A 17,248-nucleotide genomic window follows, 5' to 3' on the forward strand; every position below is an offset into this window, starting at 1 on the left:
CATTAGGGTGTTCAGGTCTGAATGGGTTAATGTGTGGGACTGGAGAAACAGTACTGCCTACAACATGATGTAAGAGAGAGCCACAGGACCAAGAATCTAGAAAGAGAAAGCTCCTGGCTCAGTCTGAGTAACACCTGTAGTCTTGTACATCTGTAAATAGTTCTGTTCGCACAATAAACAAGTTGAGAAGAGACATGTCTCAGCTTTTCGTTTTGTACTCATCAGGGTACTTGCAAGAATACAAATATAAGAGGAAAACAACAATTTATACTGTGTGTGAAGAGAGTGCTGATTGGTTGGCAAGTGGCATTGCCATGGAGAGTGCACCAGTGATGGTGGCTGACAGTTTACTGTCAAACATTGTTTGAATTTTAAATCAGGCAGCTTGGCAATTAACTGTCAATCACCATAACTGGTGCATTCTCCATGGCAACACCACTTGCCAACCAACTATCTTCACATACGGCATAAATTGTTGTTTTCTCCTTATATTGGTATTCTTGTGAGTGTCCTGATGAGTGCAAGACCAAAAGTTTAGATATGTCTCTTTTTTCAGCAATACTCAAGTTCTGTAATACCAAACGACTATTAATAAACCAGTTATTAGTCAGACATATCTATGTCTCCACAGCCATTCCTTAGCCAGTCACAACCAATGTACAACATGGCGGCAGCAGTGAAGGACCCTGAAATTTCCAAAAATCAACTTTAAAAAAGTTTGCAAATCTGAGCTGAAGAAAAAGGAGCCAAAACTGAAGACTTTGGTAAGACAGTGAAAATTCACTCAAAAAAAATTCATAGAAGACGTGGAGGCTGAGAGGCAGAGAAAAAATAATCAATAGTTCAGCTTACTAAGGGCTACACTATAGTATGTGGCGGTCCGTGAAAAATCCCGATCCAGCAGCAGAGTCAAAGGACCCAGCGACGAACAAGGGAAGGGTGAGCAAACCTCGAAAAAGGTTTTGAACCTTCAGGTTAATGCTGCAGGAAGCAGGCAGCACTGGACAAAAATTCCATTTCAGTGAGCATGGGGTCTGAGGTCAGCGCCATTACACTTGGCGACTGCATGGCAGCAATTGAAAATATATATATTTTGGCCACTCAAACATGAATCCCCAGTGGGAGGGAAGCAGTGAACGGAGCTTAATAATAAGAACTTCCTGCGATTAGTTTAAAAGTTCTGCAAAGTTAGTAACGATTACCAAAGAAGGTCAGCGACTGCGGTGGGTATCAGTAAAAGCCTGATTAGCACAGGTAAACTCCGTAACTGCAACATAAGTTTAAAAAATACCCAGGCAAACTTCCTAAGAGCTTAAAACAGCTATAGATTCCAAATTCACCTTGCCTGACCAATGTGGGCACCTGGAATGGACAGATAGGCACAGAACTGGGCACTCTGAAGGAAGAGATTTTTAAGATTCAGAATTGCCTCCAGATTAAACACTATGTTAGAGGCTGACCAAATCAGTACTTTATTGTACTTTATTGGAGCAATTGCTGATGATGTAATAGTAGGACAAGACATTAATGAAACAACAGAAAAATTTGAAGAAGCCGTTAAAGACTTTGGTAATTACTTGAATTTATGGAGTAACAAGATATTAGAGAGGGCAAAGTTTAACAAAGGTGTCCAGAAACCTTGTGAATTCCTGCAGTGCATCTTGTAGCTGGTACACACTGCTGCTACTGTGCGTCGGTGGTGGAGGGAGTGAATGTTTGTGGATGTGGTGTCAATCAAGCGGGGCTGCTTTGTCCTGGATGGAATCGAGCTTCTTGAGGGTTGTGGGAGCTGCACTCATCCAGGCAAGTGGAGAGTATTCCATCACACTCCTGACTTGTGCCTTGTAGATGGCGGACATTCTAAACCTGTGTGTCTTTTCACATCAAAGAAGATATAGCATCTGCTCATGAAACAGGTTCAACTGTGACCTGATGAGATGGCCAAGATGGGAGTCATCTCTCCTGTTACTAAGCTGACAGAATGGTGCTCCAGGATGGTTCTGGTTTCTAAACCAAACAGCTCCCTTCACATCTGTGTCGACCTGACTCAACTCAACAAGGTTGTGGCATGGGAAACCCATCCAATGCCCTCGGTGGACAACAGCTTAACCATCTCAAACCTCGGGTGCCAACAGTGGCTTTTGGCAAGTACCAGTAGACGAAAAATCTAAAAAATCTAAAAATTATTGCCAACCTTTATTACCCCATTCGGCAGATTTTGCTTTGATCGTTTGCCATTTGGCATAACCTTGGCCCCAGAAATTTTTCAGCAAGCACTGTCCACCATCTTGCAAGACCTTAACGGCGTAGTTTGCCACATGGGTGTCAACCCTGTCCACAGAGCAACTGCTGAAAAACATGACCTGAGGCTTAAAGCAGTCTTGAACCGTTTACAGGAAGGACTGACACCTAACAATAAATGTGAATTCTCCAAAATTTCCATTTGATTTTTAGGCCATATTGTGAGCAGCATAGGCATAGTAGCAGACCCACAAAAAACAAGGGCCACCAGTGAATTTCCAACCCCGTCATCCATTCCAGATCTTCAACGGTTCCTGGGTATGGTAAATCAGCTGGCAAAATTCCTGCCAATCCTACCACAATCCACGGAGCCCTTAATATTCCAATTGAAGAAGGTTCAAGCATGGCATTGGGGTGCACACCAAGAGCGAGCACTCCAAAAGATTAAAGACATGCTGCTCTCACCAGGTATCCTGGCTCACTATGACCCATCTCCGCTGACCACAATCACAGCTGATGCCTCATCTACAGGACTAGGTGCAGTCCTGTTTCATGAGCAACTGAATGGGTGCTGTCACTGGACTAGTGATCCTGTGGCCCAGGCTAATGCTCTAGGGATGGGTCCAAATCCCGCCACAGCATCTGCTGGAATTTAAATAAATATGGAATATGAAGCTAGTCTCAATAATGGTGATAATGATTCTTGTAAAAATCCGTTGGGAAATCTCCTGTCCTTACCTGGTCTGGTCTGTGTCTCCCAGGGTGACCAACTCCTGGTAAAAAATTTAAGGGATACTTTGGCACTGGTGTGAACCTGTAAGGTTTGGGGGAATTTGTTGTGAGATCAGAGTTTGTTAGAGCTTTTATCAGGACGATGGAGAGAAGGCTGAAGATGAGAGCTTAGTAGCAAAATCCATTGCCAATGCGAGAAAAACAGCGGTCCAGCCTCAAACAATCCAGGTCACGGGATAAGCAGCCCAATTTCAGGGCGATCCCGTAAGATCCAGGATGGATCAGTCACCCTGGTGACTCCAGACCCACAGCAATGTGGTTAACTGCCCTCTGAAATGGCCGAGCAAGCCACTCAGTTCAAGGGCAATTAGGGATGGGCAACAAATGCTCACCTTGCCAGTGACGCCCACATCCCATGGAAGAAAAAAAAGGATGCCGGCAGGCCTGCGGAGCATTTCCAGAATTTTCTGTTTTTAATTTCAGGTTTCCAGTATCCGCAGTATTCTGCTTTTCAATTACTTCAATAATGCGGCTGACTGTGGTCAATCATCGACAATGCTTTGAAGTGCTGCTTGACTCACATCCCTGTTTACCAAGTCAACTATCCCTGAACAGAGATAATCCTTGTTTGCCAGTTATCGACTGCGTAGCCCTAGCCTGTCCTACGCGTGACTCCAGTCCCAGACCAACTGAGTTGAGTCCTGACTGACCCTTGACAATGGCCTAGCGAGCTGCTTGATCATATGTTCAAGGGGCAAGTGGTAGGGAGGGGCAATAAACGCCATAAACATCAGCTTTTACCAATGATGCTCACATCTTGAGAATGAATGAACAATAAGGGAAAGATTTTTTAATAACGTGCAGATTATTTTTTCAAAAGTGGCTCTGAATAGTAACTGGAAATGCTTGTGCTGGTGGTAGATATCAGTAAACAGCTTCATTATTGAAGCTCACCAGTTACAACAACAACTTACATTTATATAGCATTTAGTAAAATGTAAAAATAGTGAAGCATTCCAAGGAGGAGAGAGAGGCGGAGAGGTTTAGGGAAGAGGTTCCAGAGCTTAGGGCCCAGGCCGCCAATGGTGGAATGATAGGAATCAAAGATGCACGAAGATGCCAGAATTGGGGGAACACAACTGGAGTAATTCCTATCTCTGGCATCGCGTGTGTAACAGAGTTTGGTCTCTCATACCTCTGATTGCCTAGCAGCCTACATGCGTTCCACATGCTGTTGGCCAGTCTCTCTGTGTGCAGAAAAATGCACCAGAGGTTCAAGAGATATTACTATTGTCTGTTTGTCATTGTGCAGTTTCCACCAATAACTTCATGCTTACCACAACACGGTTCTTTGATTTTGCTTGTTTCTGCTGCTAGGAAGTTTTAACTCTGCCTTCTTTCAAATGAGTTGTTTAACCAAGGTCCCATCTACCTGCTAGGGTGCGTGTAAAAGATCCCATGGCACTATTTTGAAGAAGAGCAGGGGAGATATCTCCAGTGTCCTAGCCAATACTTATCCCTCAGTCCACATCGCAAAGAAAGTTGACCTGGTCATTGTTACATTGCTGTTTGTGGGATCTTGCTGTGCACATATTGGCTGCCGCGTTGCCTACGTTGCACCCACATGTGGTTGACTGCCTTTCCTCTGTTTCCCCAACCATGGCCAGAGTGGAATAAACTTTTAAAGAGATAAGAGCCTTGTCTCCCAAAGTTGTTCAAAAGATTAATGTTTCTAACAGTTGCTTTGCTCAGTCATGTAATTAGGGAGTGGACGGTGGGGACAATGGAATTTATGATTTCACTTTGAAGTCGAAGTACTTCATTAGCTATAAAATCATTCAGGCTGTCTAGGTGTCATGAAAAGCGCTATGTAAATGCAAGTCTTTCTTTTCCCTTATGCCTTCCTCCGTGAATTAGGCTTAGCTGTAGGATTTGGCATGTGGTAAGGGTTAGATTTAAAGCATGGCCTAGTGGTTTAGAGCCACAGTTCAATTAAGGGTGGTTTAAGGTTTAGGGTTAGATTTAGGTTTAGGGTTAGGGTTGTGGTGGTTTCGGTTTCGAGTTAACTATATATCCTCAGTAGTTGAAATTTTTTGATTCCCAAAATAAATTTTAAACATTTGTAAAATAAAAAAATGACAAAATTTGTATTAACACATTGTCCCTCCCCCACCCCACCCCATTAATTGATAAGTTTGTCGACACTATCCAGGGCAATTAAAGAATTTACAATTGCTTGAGGTACTGAATTGCCTTGGGAATTGAACTGTATCGATCAGCACCTTCGGTAGAGGGGCGGGGGGAGAAAATTAGGAGGGACTTGGATTGGGGAGGGGGAACAACGAAATACAACTGTGAAGCTTTGCAAAACCTTCAGCATTCAGGAGGTTAACTATCTACAAACAGATTTTGGGAGGTATGTCCTTTGTCGCTCTAAGCTGGCCGTTATCCAGTAGGTATCACACACGTACCCCAGCAGGGGCTCTGCTTTCAGTATCATTAAACAAACAAAACTCTAATGGGATTAACCTTTCACCCCCGGGTGAGCCAAGCTATCTAGAGTTGACAATCACAGGCGCCGTGTTTTGTTGACTGACGCCTGACACAAATGCGGCTGTGGAATGCTGAGCATTTGGCTGCGGTGAAACTCTTGACAATGATTGCTACCACAGTCACCCACACGTGGTGACTGTCCTGCCTCTGTCCCCCGCTGCCTCGGCCAAAGTGAAATGAACTTTTAAGAGATAAAAGCCACCCACCTTGTCTTCCAGAGTGTCCCAGTTGTTAAAAAGATTAATGTTTCTGACATGCTCGGCTCAGATCACGTAATTAGGAAGGTGGGGGGGTGGGGGCAGATGGCAGAGTGGTAGGGGACCAATGGAATTTATTATTTTCAGGAAAGGAAAATTGACGATTCGGAAATGTCAGCAAAGGATTGGAACCAACTCAGAGAAGACATCTCCTAAGGTAAGGAGTCATGTTGTGGTATTTATCTGCAGCAATAACTTTCATTTGTATAGCACTTTTAACTTAACATCCAAAAGTGGAACTCAGCAATGTAATAAAGTGAAATTGGACACTGAACCACTTAAGGAAATATTAAGACAGATGACCAGAAGCTGAAGATACAACTGCCAGTGGTGAAACGATTAAAATCGGCATAGACATCTCAGAAGGTTGTGGGATTGGAGGTATGGAGGTGACAAGCTAGACTTTGGAGGGGCTTGGAAACACTGATGAGAATTTTAAGATTGAGGCACTATATAACTGGGGGCCAGTGTTGGTCAGGGACCGAGGGTGTGTTTTGTGCAAGTGAGGACATGGCTGCTGAAATAAAAACAGAAAATGCTGGAAATATTCAGCAGGTTTGGCAGCATCTGCGGAGAGAGAAACAGAGTTAACGTTTCAGATCAAGGACCTTTCTTCAGAACTAACCGTCATCCTGTTGTCACAATTTTTTGTTCACATCTGTGCGTCAACCTTTACAGTTGTGAATTACCATGTCAACAATTTTTGCATTGTCAATTGTCACAGTGTAGTTTGAGGCTTTGAACATTAGGTGGCTCTGCAGAATAAATCTCTGAAATCTTTCCCCTACTTGGTTCAGAAAACAAGTTTTATTCATCAACCGATTAATTTACAATTAATATATTGAAAGTCTCGCTTAAGCCTTCACTTCCTATGCATAATTCCCTTTACTTCCTGTGGTTAGGACTTTTTGATTATAATTTCACTTTCAACACATCTACTGACAATTGTGAATGACTAGTCGTTCCACCATTGATGGCAATGTCTTCAGCTGCCTGGGTCCCAAGCTATGGAATTTCTTCCCTACACCTCTCTGCCTCTCCAACTCTCTATCCTCTTTTAAGACGCTCCTTAAAATCCATCATTTTGACCATGTCTTTAGTCACCTGTCCTGATATCCCCTTATGTGGCTCAGCAGCAAACCGTGCTTTACAACATTCCTGTGATGTGCCTTGGGTCGTTTTGCTACAATAAAGGTGCTACATAAATTCACATTGCTGTTGTTGACCAGTCAGGAGAGCTTACTGTGATAATGAAAAATATATTTTAAAAGTTGAAGCAATTAAATCACAAAAAAAAATCGTCCGCTGTTCAATTAATAATGTGACAACTGCTATTTTTGATTGTAGACTGCTATCGTTGACTTGTGATTGACAACACCCCTGGTCTCTTTGTCAACAGAAAGCAAAGGATAAAGTTTATCAAGAACCTTAATATGGGGAGAAACTATTTTCACTGACTGGAGAGTTGATAACTAGAAGATATGTGATTTAATATAATCAGCAAAAAATCTAGGGGGGATATTAATTATTTTTTCAATACACCAAGTTCTTGTGATCTGGAAAGTGCTGCCCGAAAGGGCGGTGGAAGCAGATTTACAATCGTAACTTTCAAAAGGGAATTGGATAAATACTTGAAAGGCTCTATGGGGAAAGAGCAGAGGAATGGGGCCAATAGGAATATAGAAGCAGGACTGGATCATTTGGCCCATCGAGCCTGCTCCGCCATTCAAACAGATCATGGCTGATTGTCTAATGCTATGCCATTTTTCTCCACTAACCCCATATCCCTTGATGTCATTAGTATCCATAAATCCATCAATTATTGTCTTGAACATGCTCAATGATTGAGCTTTCCACAGCCCTCTGGGGTACAGAATTCCAAAGATGCACCATCCTTCGAGTGAAGAAATTTCTCCTCATCTCAGTCTTAAATGGCCTGCCTCTTATTCTGCGACTGTGTTCCCTGGTTCTAGACTCACCAGCCAGGGGAAACATCCTATCCACATCTACCCTGTCACACCTTGTTAATATTTTGTAAGTTTCAATGAGATCACCTCTCATTTTTCAAAACTCTAGTGAATACAGGCACAGTTTCCTCAATCTCTCCTCATAAAACAATCTAAGGAATTAGTCTGGTGAACCTCTGTTGCACCCCCCCCCCCGGCAAGTACATCCTTCCTTAAATAAGGAGACCAAAACTGTACACAATACTCCAACTGCAGTCTCACCAAGGCTCTATATAATTGCAGCAAGTCATCTTTACTCCTGTACTCAAATCTGCTTGTGAAGAAGGCCAACATACTATTATCCTTTCTAATTGCTTGCTGCACCTGCATGCTAGTTTTTTGTGACTCATGAACAAGGACACCCCAGGTCCCTTTGTACATTAACATTTTCCAATCTATCGCCATTTGAGAAATGCTCTGCATTTCTGTTTTTTTCTACCAAAGTGGATAACTTCACACCTATTCACATAATATTCCACCTGCCATGTTCTTGCCCACTCACTTAACCTGTCCAAGTCCCTTTTGCATCCTCCTCACAGCTAATATTCCCACCTAATTTTGTGTCATCAGAAAATTTGGAAATATTATATTCGGTCCCCACATCCAAATCATTTATATAGATTGTGAACTGTTGTGGCCCCAGCGCTGGTCCTCGCGTTACCCCACTAGTAACAGACTGCCATCCTGAGAATGATTTGATAGGTCTGTCAAAGACACAGCACTGACACAACGGGCTAAGTGGTCTTCTTCTCTGTGGTGTAATTCTATAAGTTTGCATTTGTTTCTCTCAGTGGAAAAGTTGAAGAAGATATCACTTAATTTTCATATGTGATTTCAACGTAGCGGGGAGATCAATCTGAATGGCGGGATTCCTCCTGATTGGTTGCTGCCCATGTCAATTATGGTAAACATATTGTTGTTGGCTGAATATTTTAGCTTTAGAAATTCTCCTCTTATGTTGCCGGAAATTTATGTTTGTTAAAGACTATATAAATAAAAAATGATTTGCATTTATATAACACCTTTCAAGACCACATTACTTTGGAAGCATAGTGACTGTTGCAATGTAGAAAACACGGCAGCCAATTTGCACACAGCAAGTTCCGGCAAATTGCAAAGTGATAAAGACCAAATAATCTGTTTTGCTGATGTTGATTGAGCAGTAGGTCTAGACCAAGACACTAGAGATAGCTCCCCTGCTCATCTTCAAAACAGCATCATTTATGTCTGGCTGAGAGAGGAGACAGAGGCTTTAGTTCAACATGTCATCTGAAGGATGGCATCTCTGATAGTGCAGCACTCCCTAAGTACTGCACTGGAGAGTTAGCCTAGATACTTGAGCTCAAGTCCCTGGAATGGGACTTGAACCTTCAACTCAGGGACAACAATGCTACTCATTGACCCATGGCTTCCAACTAGTTAAGTATTACAAGAGTGACTAAACTTCAAAGGTGCTTCATGAGCTGGAAATTGCTTTGCAACATCCTGAAGTCATAAAAAGGTGCTTTGTGAATGAAAGTCTTTCTTTAACTGGCAGTTCAAGTCCAATTCTCTTGTGACCCCTGATTCACGAGGGTGCTCAACTCTGCCTTCCTACTCCAGCCACATGCTGTCCTCGCTTCCTGTAACACTTTCTCCATCTCTCTTCCCCTGTCACATTCTGTTGATAACACCTCTATAGTTAGAAAGCAGAGATCTGCGTCAAAGACTCTTGCATTTTTCTGCCCGTCACATTTCAGATCTAACACAAATGAAAATTGCTGCAGTGTGCTTACCAAATTTGTCCCACTTCAGATTTAATTTCTTCCAGCTGATGGTTAGATATGCAATTTATTCATCACAACTGATATCCAGTTGATGTTTCCTTCACTGCGGGCTGATGTTCCCAGGGCGCAGTGGGTAGCACCCTTACCTCTGAGCCAAGGAGAATCTAGAACACGGCGTCACTGTTTAAAAATAAGGGGTCGGCCATTTAGGACAGAGATAAGGAAAATATTTTTCTCTCAGAGGTTTGTGAGACTTTGGAACTCTCATCCTCAAAAGATGGTTGAGGCAGGCTCCTTGAACATCTTTAAGGCAGATGTAGGTAGATTTTTGATAAGCAAAGGAGCGAAAGGTTATCAGGGGTAGGCAGGAATGTGAGATTAAAATCAGAGGCCAGCATTTGTTGCCCATCCTGAATTGCAGCTCCCTCAAACTGAGTGAAGTGCTCGGCCACTGCAGAGCGTGGTTAAGAGTCAACCACATTGTTGTGGATCTGGAGTCACTATGTAGGCCAGCCTGGGTAAGGATGCCAGATTTCCTTCCCTAAAGGACATTATGAACCAGAGGTCTTACTGAATGGTGGAGCAGGCTGGAGAGGCCTACTCCTGTACCCAGAAGTAAAAAAAAGTTTGGACTAGTACTCTCATTTCTCCGTTTTTACTGGTGTTCCATTTTACGGTGTGCAAGACCAGTTTGGATCAGTATTCTTATTTCCCAGTTCCTGTGCAAGGCAAGCCACTCAGTTCAAGGGCAATTAGGGATGGGCAACAAGTGCTGGCCTTGCCATAAAGGGGGAAAAAAAATACAATAAAACTAAACTTGTCTCCGGACAGCATGTTCCTCTCAGAAGCGCCTCAATACAATTGTGACACACACTGACATTTACGTTCCTTCCTTGAAAAGGAGAAAGAACATAATTCATGAGGAAGCTCCCGTCCAAACAAGCAAGTGTCTCTACCCCTCTTCCACACAGTCTCTTAGAACACGAATTCAGAAAGGGATTGTGTGGGAAGGTGGATGACCCTCAGACACTGGCGCTTTTGTATGAGGAGGAGGAGGAGGGGGTGAGTCCAAAGTGGAAACGTGCGCCAGGTTGCGTGGCGACCCACGGAGCAGCACTCGGATTTCCGAGGGAAAATCCGCGTTTCCCCGCACTGTCTTAAATCCCCTTGCGACTGAGAGCAGCCCACACGGTGGTGGGGGGGAACACTTCCTTGTATCCCTCCCTGCGCCTGCCGTGCTCTCTAAAAGGCAGGCTGAGCTCCGGCAGCGATAGAGGGAGAGGGAGAGAGAGAGAGGAGCTTGGAATAGAAAACGACCTAACCAGACCTCGAAACTGTCCCATCGCTGCTTTATAACCCGCACCTCCGGAGAGCCTCTTGTGTTTTGTGTGTGTGTATGTGTGTGTGTGTGAGAGAGAGAGAGAGTTGGATTTGGATTGACTGGAAGGAGAATTTTCAAAGCAACTTATTTGCCACCACCACCAACCCCACGCCTCCTCCGGAAAAGAAAGTTTAAAAATCGGAGTTGCTCTGGGACATAAGTTTGCAGCAATTTCTGCATCTCCTTTACAACGTGTAACATTGTCCAATGGGAAACAGATTCACGCATGGAAACTCCAGAAATGTGATTGAAGAGGACTATGAAGTTTTGGACATGGGGATACCGGGTAAGTGGCATGGGGATCTGAGGAGTCAGGGAAACTCTTGATAAAATGGACTGTGCACCTTGAATATGTGAAAGGGGTATACACACACACACACACACACACACGTACTCAGTTTTGATTTAAATGCTGAGAATCTGTCTTGGAGCATGCAACCAGGCTGCTGAATTAGTTAAGCGTATGTCAGTTTGTGATTTCAACTCTTCTGTTCCCATCACCTGTCCCAGACAACCTTCATGATTTGGCTATTAAAGCAGGAAAAATAGAGAACTTATGCCTTTTGTAACTTCAGGATATCCCAAGGTATGTTTTTTTATGGCTAGTTAAGAAGTAAAATGTTGCTGTGAGGAGCAGTTTTGGGACAAGTGGGCTGCAGACAGAGCTGCCAAGTCTCAATCAGTTGTGACAATAACAATTTATATTTAGTCTGCCAGGTTCATGTGACAAAGTGAGTCCTTGGTGCCAATGCGGCAAGGACCCTGCGGAAAGTGGGAGAGGAAAGATTGCTCGTTTATACAACCGTCAAGGGGCTTCGGGGTCCTTAGTCAAATTGTGATGACTGCCCACATCTAGAGCCACATGAGGCAGGTGAAGCACATGTTTATGTCTGCTCCCATAGCCTGCATTTTCTGGAACAGGGTCACTCGCCTGAAATCAGAAGGGGGGCCAGGCATGGCTGACCAGAAGTCTTGCCCACTCTTACCACTTGCCACTGGCACATGGGATGGATTTGCAGGTTGGTAATCAATCTGTTTGGACGTGTTACCAATGCACTTGCTGTAGCCATCAAGAACTGAAGTGGGACGTGAACCTGGAGCTTCTGGCTCAGAGGCCGGGGCGCTAGCCACTGCTCCATGAGACCTATTACCCCCCACTCCCCTCCTCTTGTTTCAGGAAGACGGCTCACCACTGCCTTCTCAAGGGCAATTAGGGATGGGCAATTAATGCTGGTCTAGCCAGCAATGCCCACGGCCCATGAACAAATTTTAAAAATGGGGGCATCAGTAGAACAGAGGGCTGGAGAGGATTGGAGAGGTCGAATGATTGGGGTCGCTGAGGGATTTAAAGGTGAGGGTTTTGATCTCATTACACTGGAGGTTAGAGATGGCAAAGATGAACCCTGTGACCGATATGATTTGGACTGCAGCATTTAGAAGGAGATTCATTCATTCCAGTGTAAAATGTAACCTATTTTGATGCCTTTATCATGAACATAGCTCCACATGTCCAAGTGGGTTTTGCAACCTGCCTCACTCTACATGGAAAATGCCATTATGATTTCCCACCCTTGATTAAAGTGGCACTGTCATCACTCTTCGCTGTATCTGGAGGAGCTGACTCTCACTGCGCGCAAATGCCTTATGAGGCTGATTCCTTTTCGGGAGGGAGAAGGGTTGACCCTCATTTTCTGACGTCGTGACACATTCTGTTTTACATCATGTCATGACCAGGGCAAGCGATCTGGCTCTGCGGAATCTTCCATGAGCTATCACTTGGGTAGGATGATCTGCTGCTCCAGCTGTGCAGTCAGAGGTAGGTAGGCTTTGAATTGGGAGCGTAGTTGTTGGGAAGATGGTATCCAATGGTGGAGCATGTTGAGTGGTGATGAGTTGAAATCTGGAGTCCAAGGGCTGTTGGAGAAGACTGTTGAGATAAGAAAAAAAGATTTGCATTTATGTAGCACCTTTCATGACCTCAGGACGTTGCAAAGTGCTTTACAGTTAATGAAGTATTTTTTTAAAGTGTAGTCATTGCTATAATGTAGGAAACAGGAAAGCCCATTTGATAATGTCCAGGTATTTTTTTCAGTGATGTAGATTGAGGGAAAAAAAATTGGTCAGGACACTGGGGAGTAAGTCCTCTGCCCTTTTTCAAAGTACTGCTGCAGGATCTTTCATGCTGGCTTGACAGGGCAGACAGAGCCTCAGATTAACATCACTTTCGAAAAACAGCACCGCTGACAGCGCAGCACTCCCTCTGTACTGCACCGGCAGTGTCAGCCTGAAGTTTTGTGCTCAAATCTCTGGGGTGCGACTTGACGCCACAACTTTCTGACTTGGAGGCGAGAGTATTACCTGTGGCTGGGGAGTGAGTGGAGTGTTGGGGAACTTGTAAACCAGGACAAAAGCCTTGAAATGCACATGGCAGGTTGGATGGAGAGCTTGGCAAGAACAGGGTTGATTGATTTCCAGAAGTTCATGGAAGGGCATTTGGAGCATCTTCTTTGTATTGGGGATTGTTTGTGGAATCAGTGGTAGAAAGAAAGATGAGCAGAGAGGTAAGGTGCACACAACACAGCGGCAAATGCTATCACTTTAGGAAAAAGAAATGTGCGTTTCTAATGTGTCTTTCTCGCCTCCAAGACATCCCAAAATACTGCACAGCTAATTAGTTCATTACTTTTTTTTAAGTGCCGCCACTTTTTTTTTAGGTAAATGCAGCAGCCAATTTGTACACAGGAAGCTCCCAAAAACAGCAAGTGAGATGAATGATTTAATCTGTTTTTAACGGAAATGTTGACCAAGATTTCAGAGAACATCTGCCTGTTTTTAAAAAAAATTAAAGCCACGGTATCATTTGCGCAAAACTGAACTAGCAAATGGAATCTTGGTTCTCACCTGAAAGGCGGCACCTCTGACAGTGCAGCTCTCACTCAATACTGCACTGAAATGTCGGCTTTAAGTGCTCAGGACTGGGACTTGAACCTGTACTCTTTTGACACGGAGACAAGCTGTCACTGGAGAATCTGATAGCATCTCTCCACCACTACCACCTCCCCCCCCACCCCCGGTTCATCATCGTCTTCAGCTTCCTTCTCCTGTGAAGCAGCAGCAGCTGTAGGAAAGTGTGTTCAAAGATCTCAGTTACAAAACTTAACTCTCACCCAAATGGCTCATTGGCTAAAGGCACAACCCAGTGTGTAACTAAGATGTGCAAACCAGAAGGTTCATTCTCAGTACATGCCGTTATCAGATCTTGTCTCGAGTAGAAATAGGGGAGCAACAGTTGGCCTCAATTAGATTAGTTGGTTTAGCCGGAGGGTGTTGGATGGGGGGGAAATCAGCCAGGATTCCTACTGTTGCTTGGTGTCCAGCAACCCCAATTTGAAAGTGCATGCATGTGGACATTGGGTGTGGAGAGGGTGGTGCTCAGTTGTTGCACCAAAACAATAGATTAGCCCACGAATGTCTATGAACAAATGGCCAGTAACGAGCAAATGAGCTCGGCACATCAGTTTGCCTGCATTCTCCCGCTGGCCTCATTATGCACCTTTCACCATCTCTGAACATCCCAAAGGGCTTTAGAGCCAATGCTTTTTTGAAGAGTGGTCTTCGTTGTAATGGTAATTGGCAAAAGAAGCAATGGTGACATAAGGGAAAATGTTTTCATGTTGTGAGTGGTTAGGATTTGAATGTGTGCTGGAGGGAGGGTCAAACGATGCTTTCAAGAGGAAATTGGATTGTTATCTGAAAAGGAAGAATGGGCAGGGTTAAGAGGAGAAGGCAGGGAAATGGCACCAAGTGAATTGCTCCTTTGGAGAACCAGCTCTGATATGATGGGCTGAATGGCCTCCTTCTGTGCTGCAACCATCCTGTGAAACATGACAGCCAATTTGTGCACAGCAAGCTCCCACAACCAGTATGTAATAATGACCAGATAATCTATTTAGATTGTTGGTTGAGGGGTGTATATTGACTACGATGCCAGGAAGAACCCAATTGGTTGTCTTTAAAATGGGAAGGTTTAGTCCAATTGAGACCAAATTTGACGTTGCAACCAAAAGTTTGCACCTCTGTCATTGCAGCACTCCCTCTGTGCTGCCACTGGGAGTGTCAGATGTTTGTATTCTAGAGTGGAACTTGAATCTAGAACCTTTGGATCTAGATGCTAGGATGCTATCAACTCAGCCAGGGCTGACTAGGAGGAGGCAGAATTGGGAGGTTTAGAGAGAATTAAGGGATAGAATTCCAGAGCTAAGGGCCTGGATTGCTGTAGGCAAAGCCACCAGTTGGGGCCACTACTATTGTCAGTCTACAGTGTGATGTGAGGAGATGCGGGAGTATAGACACTGACTGATTCCTCTTCTGACTTTTCCTTGCTAATGGGTCGGCCAAAAGGGTTTGGAATTGCAATTGAGGGTTTCTGCGAACACTCTCGTCCCATGGTCACAATGAGAAGCCAGATTTCCATAAGCAGGCTGTGGTTGCTGAGGTGAACACAGATGCATTTAAGGGGAAGTGAGATAAACACATCTGGAGAAAGGAATAAAATGATGTGTTGATAGAATTTGATGAAGAGGGGCAAAGAGAGGAGGTCCCTTTGGAGCATAAACAGTAGCATAGACCACTTGGGCCAAATGGCCTGTTCCTGTGCCATGCCATTCTATGAAACTCCTATGATCTGAATCCTGCATTCATAAAACTAAGGCTAGCAATTGCTCTCTAATTATATTGAGTAGACACTACACGGGACTCATACTTCAAATCTACTTCCAACTGCGTATCAGACACAACATCTTGATTGTTCTCAGTGACCATTTAGGACTGAGATGAGGAGAAATTTCTTCACTGGGAGGGTAGTGAACCTTTGGAATTCTCTGCCACAGAAGGCTGTGGAGGCCAAGTCACTGGATATATTTAAGAAGGAAATAGATAGATAGATTTCTGGATTCTAAAGGCATCAAGGGTTATGGGGAGAGGACAGGAGTACAGCATTGAAACAGAGGATCAGCCATGGTCATATTGAATGGCGGAGAAGGCTCAAGGCTAAATGACTTACTCCTGCTCCTAATTTCTATGTTTCCATGTGTGGTAGCCCCTGGTAAATTGGTACTGGAACAATTCTCCACCAGTTTTTGAATGGACGATCTGTGCCATGTCCCTCTGGCTCTTTCACAGGTTAAATCACGTAGTCAAATTTATTACAAACAAAAGCAAAAATTGCTGGAAAAACTGAGCGGGTCTGACAGCATCTGTGGAGAGAAAGACTCTTAAATCTTAGGTCGTACGGACTCAAAACATTAACTCTGTCTTTCTCTCCACAGATTCCAGCATCCGCAGTATTTTGCTTTTAGTCAAATTTACTTACTTACTCAATAATACACATAGAAGCAGTGAGATGCAGCAAGATACTGAGGTTATAATATTTTTTAAAAAACTATAGCATTCATCGACAGAGAAGAGTACCCTTTTTAGAATTTATTTATGGCTTGACAAGCGACAGGATGGCTGGGGAATTAGATTCATGTGGACCTTTATGAGGCAAAATTATAATTGGGTGATGGGAACAACGGCCGTGCAGTTTGGAACTTTAGCCAGAACTGAAGTTAAATAAAAACAGAAAATGCTGGAAAAACTCAGCAGGTCTAACAGCATCTGTGGAGAGAAAAACACAGTTAACATTTCAAGTCTGGCTCTGAAGAAGAGTCATACGGACTCGAAACGTTAACTCAGAAACAGCAGTTAGACCTGCTGAGTTTTTCCAGCATTTTCTGTTTTTGTTTTAGATTTCCAGCATCAGCAGTATTTTGCTTTTATTATATCAAAGTTAAATAACTTCACTTGCGTTTTATGCAGGGGGAATAGCTTCACGTCAAAGACATTTTTTCTTAAGTCAGTCAAACTAGAAGCACAGAAGATCCTGCACCTTGAGATAATGTTGGGATATTACTCCTCAATTGTTCAGCAATCAGGGAGGTCACATTTGATTATTCGAGGGTCGGTCAATCTGCATACGTTAACATTTCAAATAATCTACCTGGCCAAAAGTAGAAAAATTCAGAGAGTGGCATAGACAAAAAGAAAGCCATACGGGACAGCCATTTTGCAATTAAAATGCCAACAGGTCTAGCCAATTATCAGCTACAGCAACACCGGAGATACTGCTGGCTAAAGCTATTTTAAAGTCAGATGCACCCCACCTATCCAGCTGCATTTAATGTAAAATTCAAAAATCGCCCTATTGTGTTCGAAGCAGCAGTTTCAGGAGAGGTTGGGAGTTGAGGAGGGTGGGGGTGGGGGGGTGTAGCG

General features: G+C 43.8%; 1 protein-coding gene across 5 annotated transcripts in view; it reads left to right on the forward strand.

Moving 5' to 3' along the window:
* Nucleotides 1-5,917: 5,917 nt before the first annotated feature.
* epoa (erythropoietin a) overlaps nucleotides 5,918-17,248 on the forward strand; it is a 42,184-nt gene continuing 30,853 nt past the window's right edge. Inside the window, exon 1 of one of the 5 annotated variants that reach the window (XM_041178830.1) lies at nucleotides 5,918-5,940. Coding sequence is in view for 3 of the 5 variants with exons in the window: in XM_041178824.1 (XP_041034758.1) it covers nucleotides 11,144-11,222 (79 nt within the window). In the remaining 2 variants the exon portion in view is untranslated. Of the gene's footprint in view, nucleotides 5,941-11,115; nucleotides 11,223-11,874; nucleotides 11,956-12,669; nucleotides 12,753-13,227; nucleotides 13,498-17,248 lie in introns of those variants that run through there. The other 4 variants (XM_041178824.1, XM_041178825.1, XM_041178826.1 and 1 more) reach the window with 4 other exon arrangements.

This window comes from Carcharodon carcharias, chromosome 33 (assembly GCF_017639515.1).
Source record: "Carcharodon carcharias isolate sCarCar2 chromosome 33, sCarCar2.pri, whole genome shotgun sequence".
NCBI classification, from domain to species: Eukaryota; Metazoa; Chordata; class Chondrichthyes; order Lamniformes; family Lamnidae; genus Carcharodon; species Carcharodon carcharias.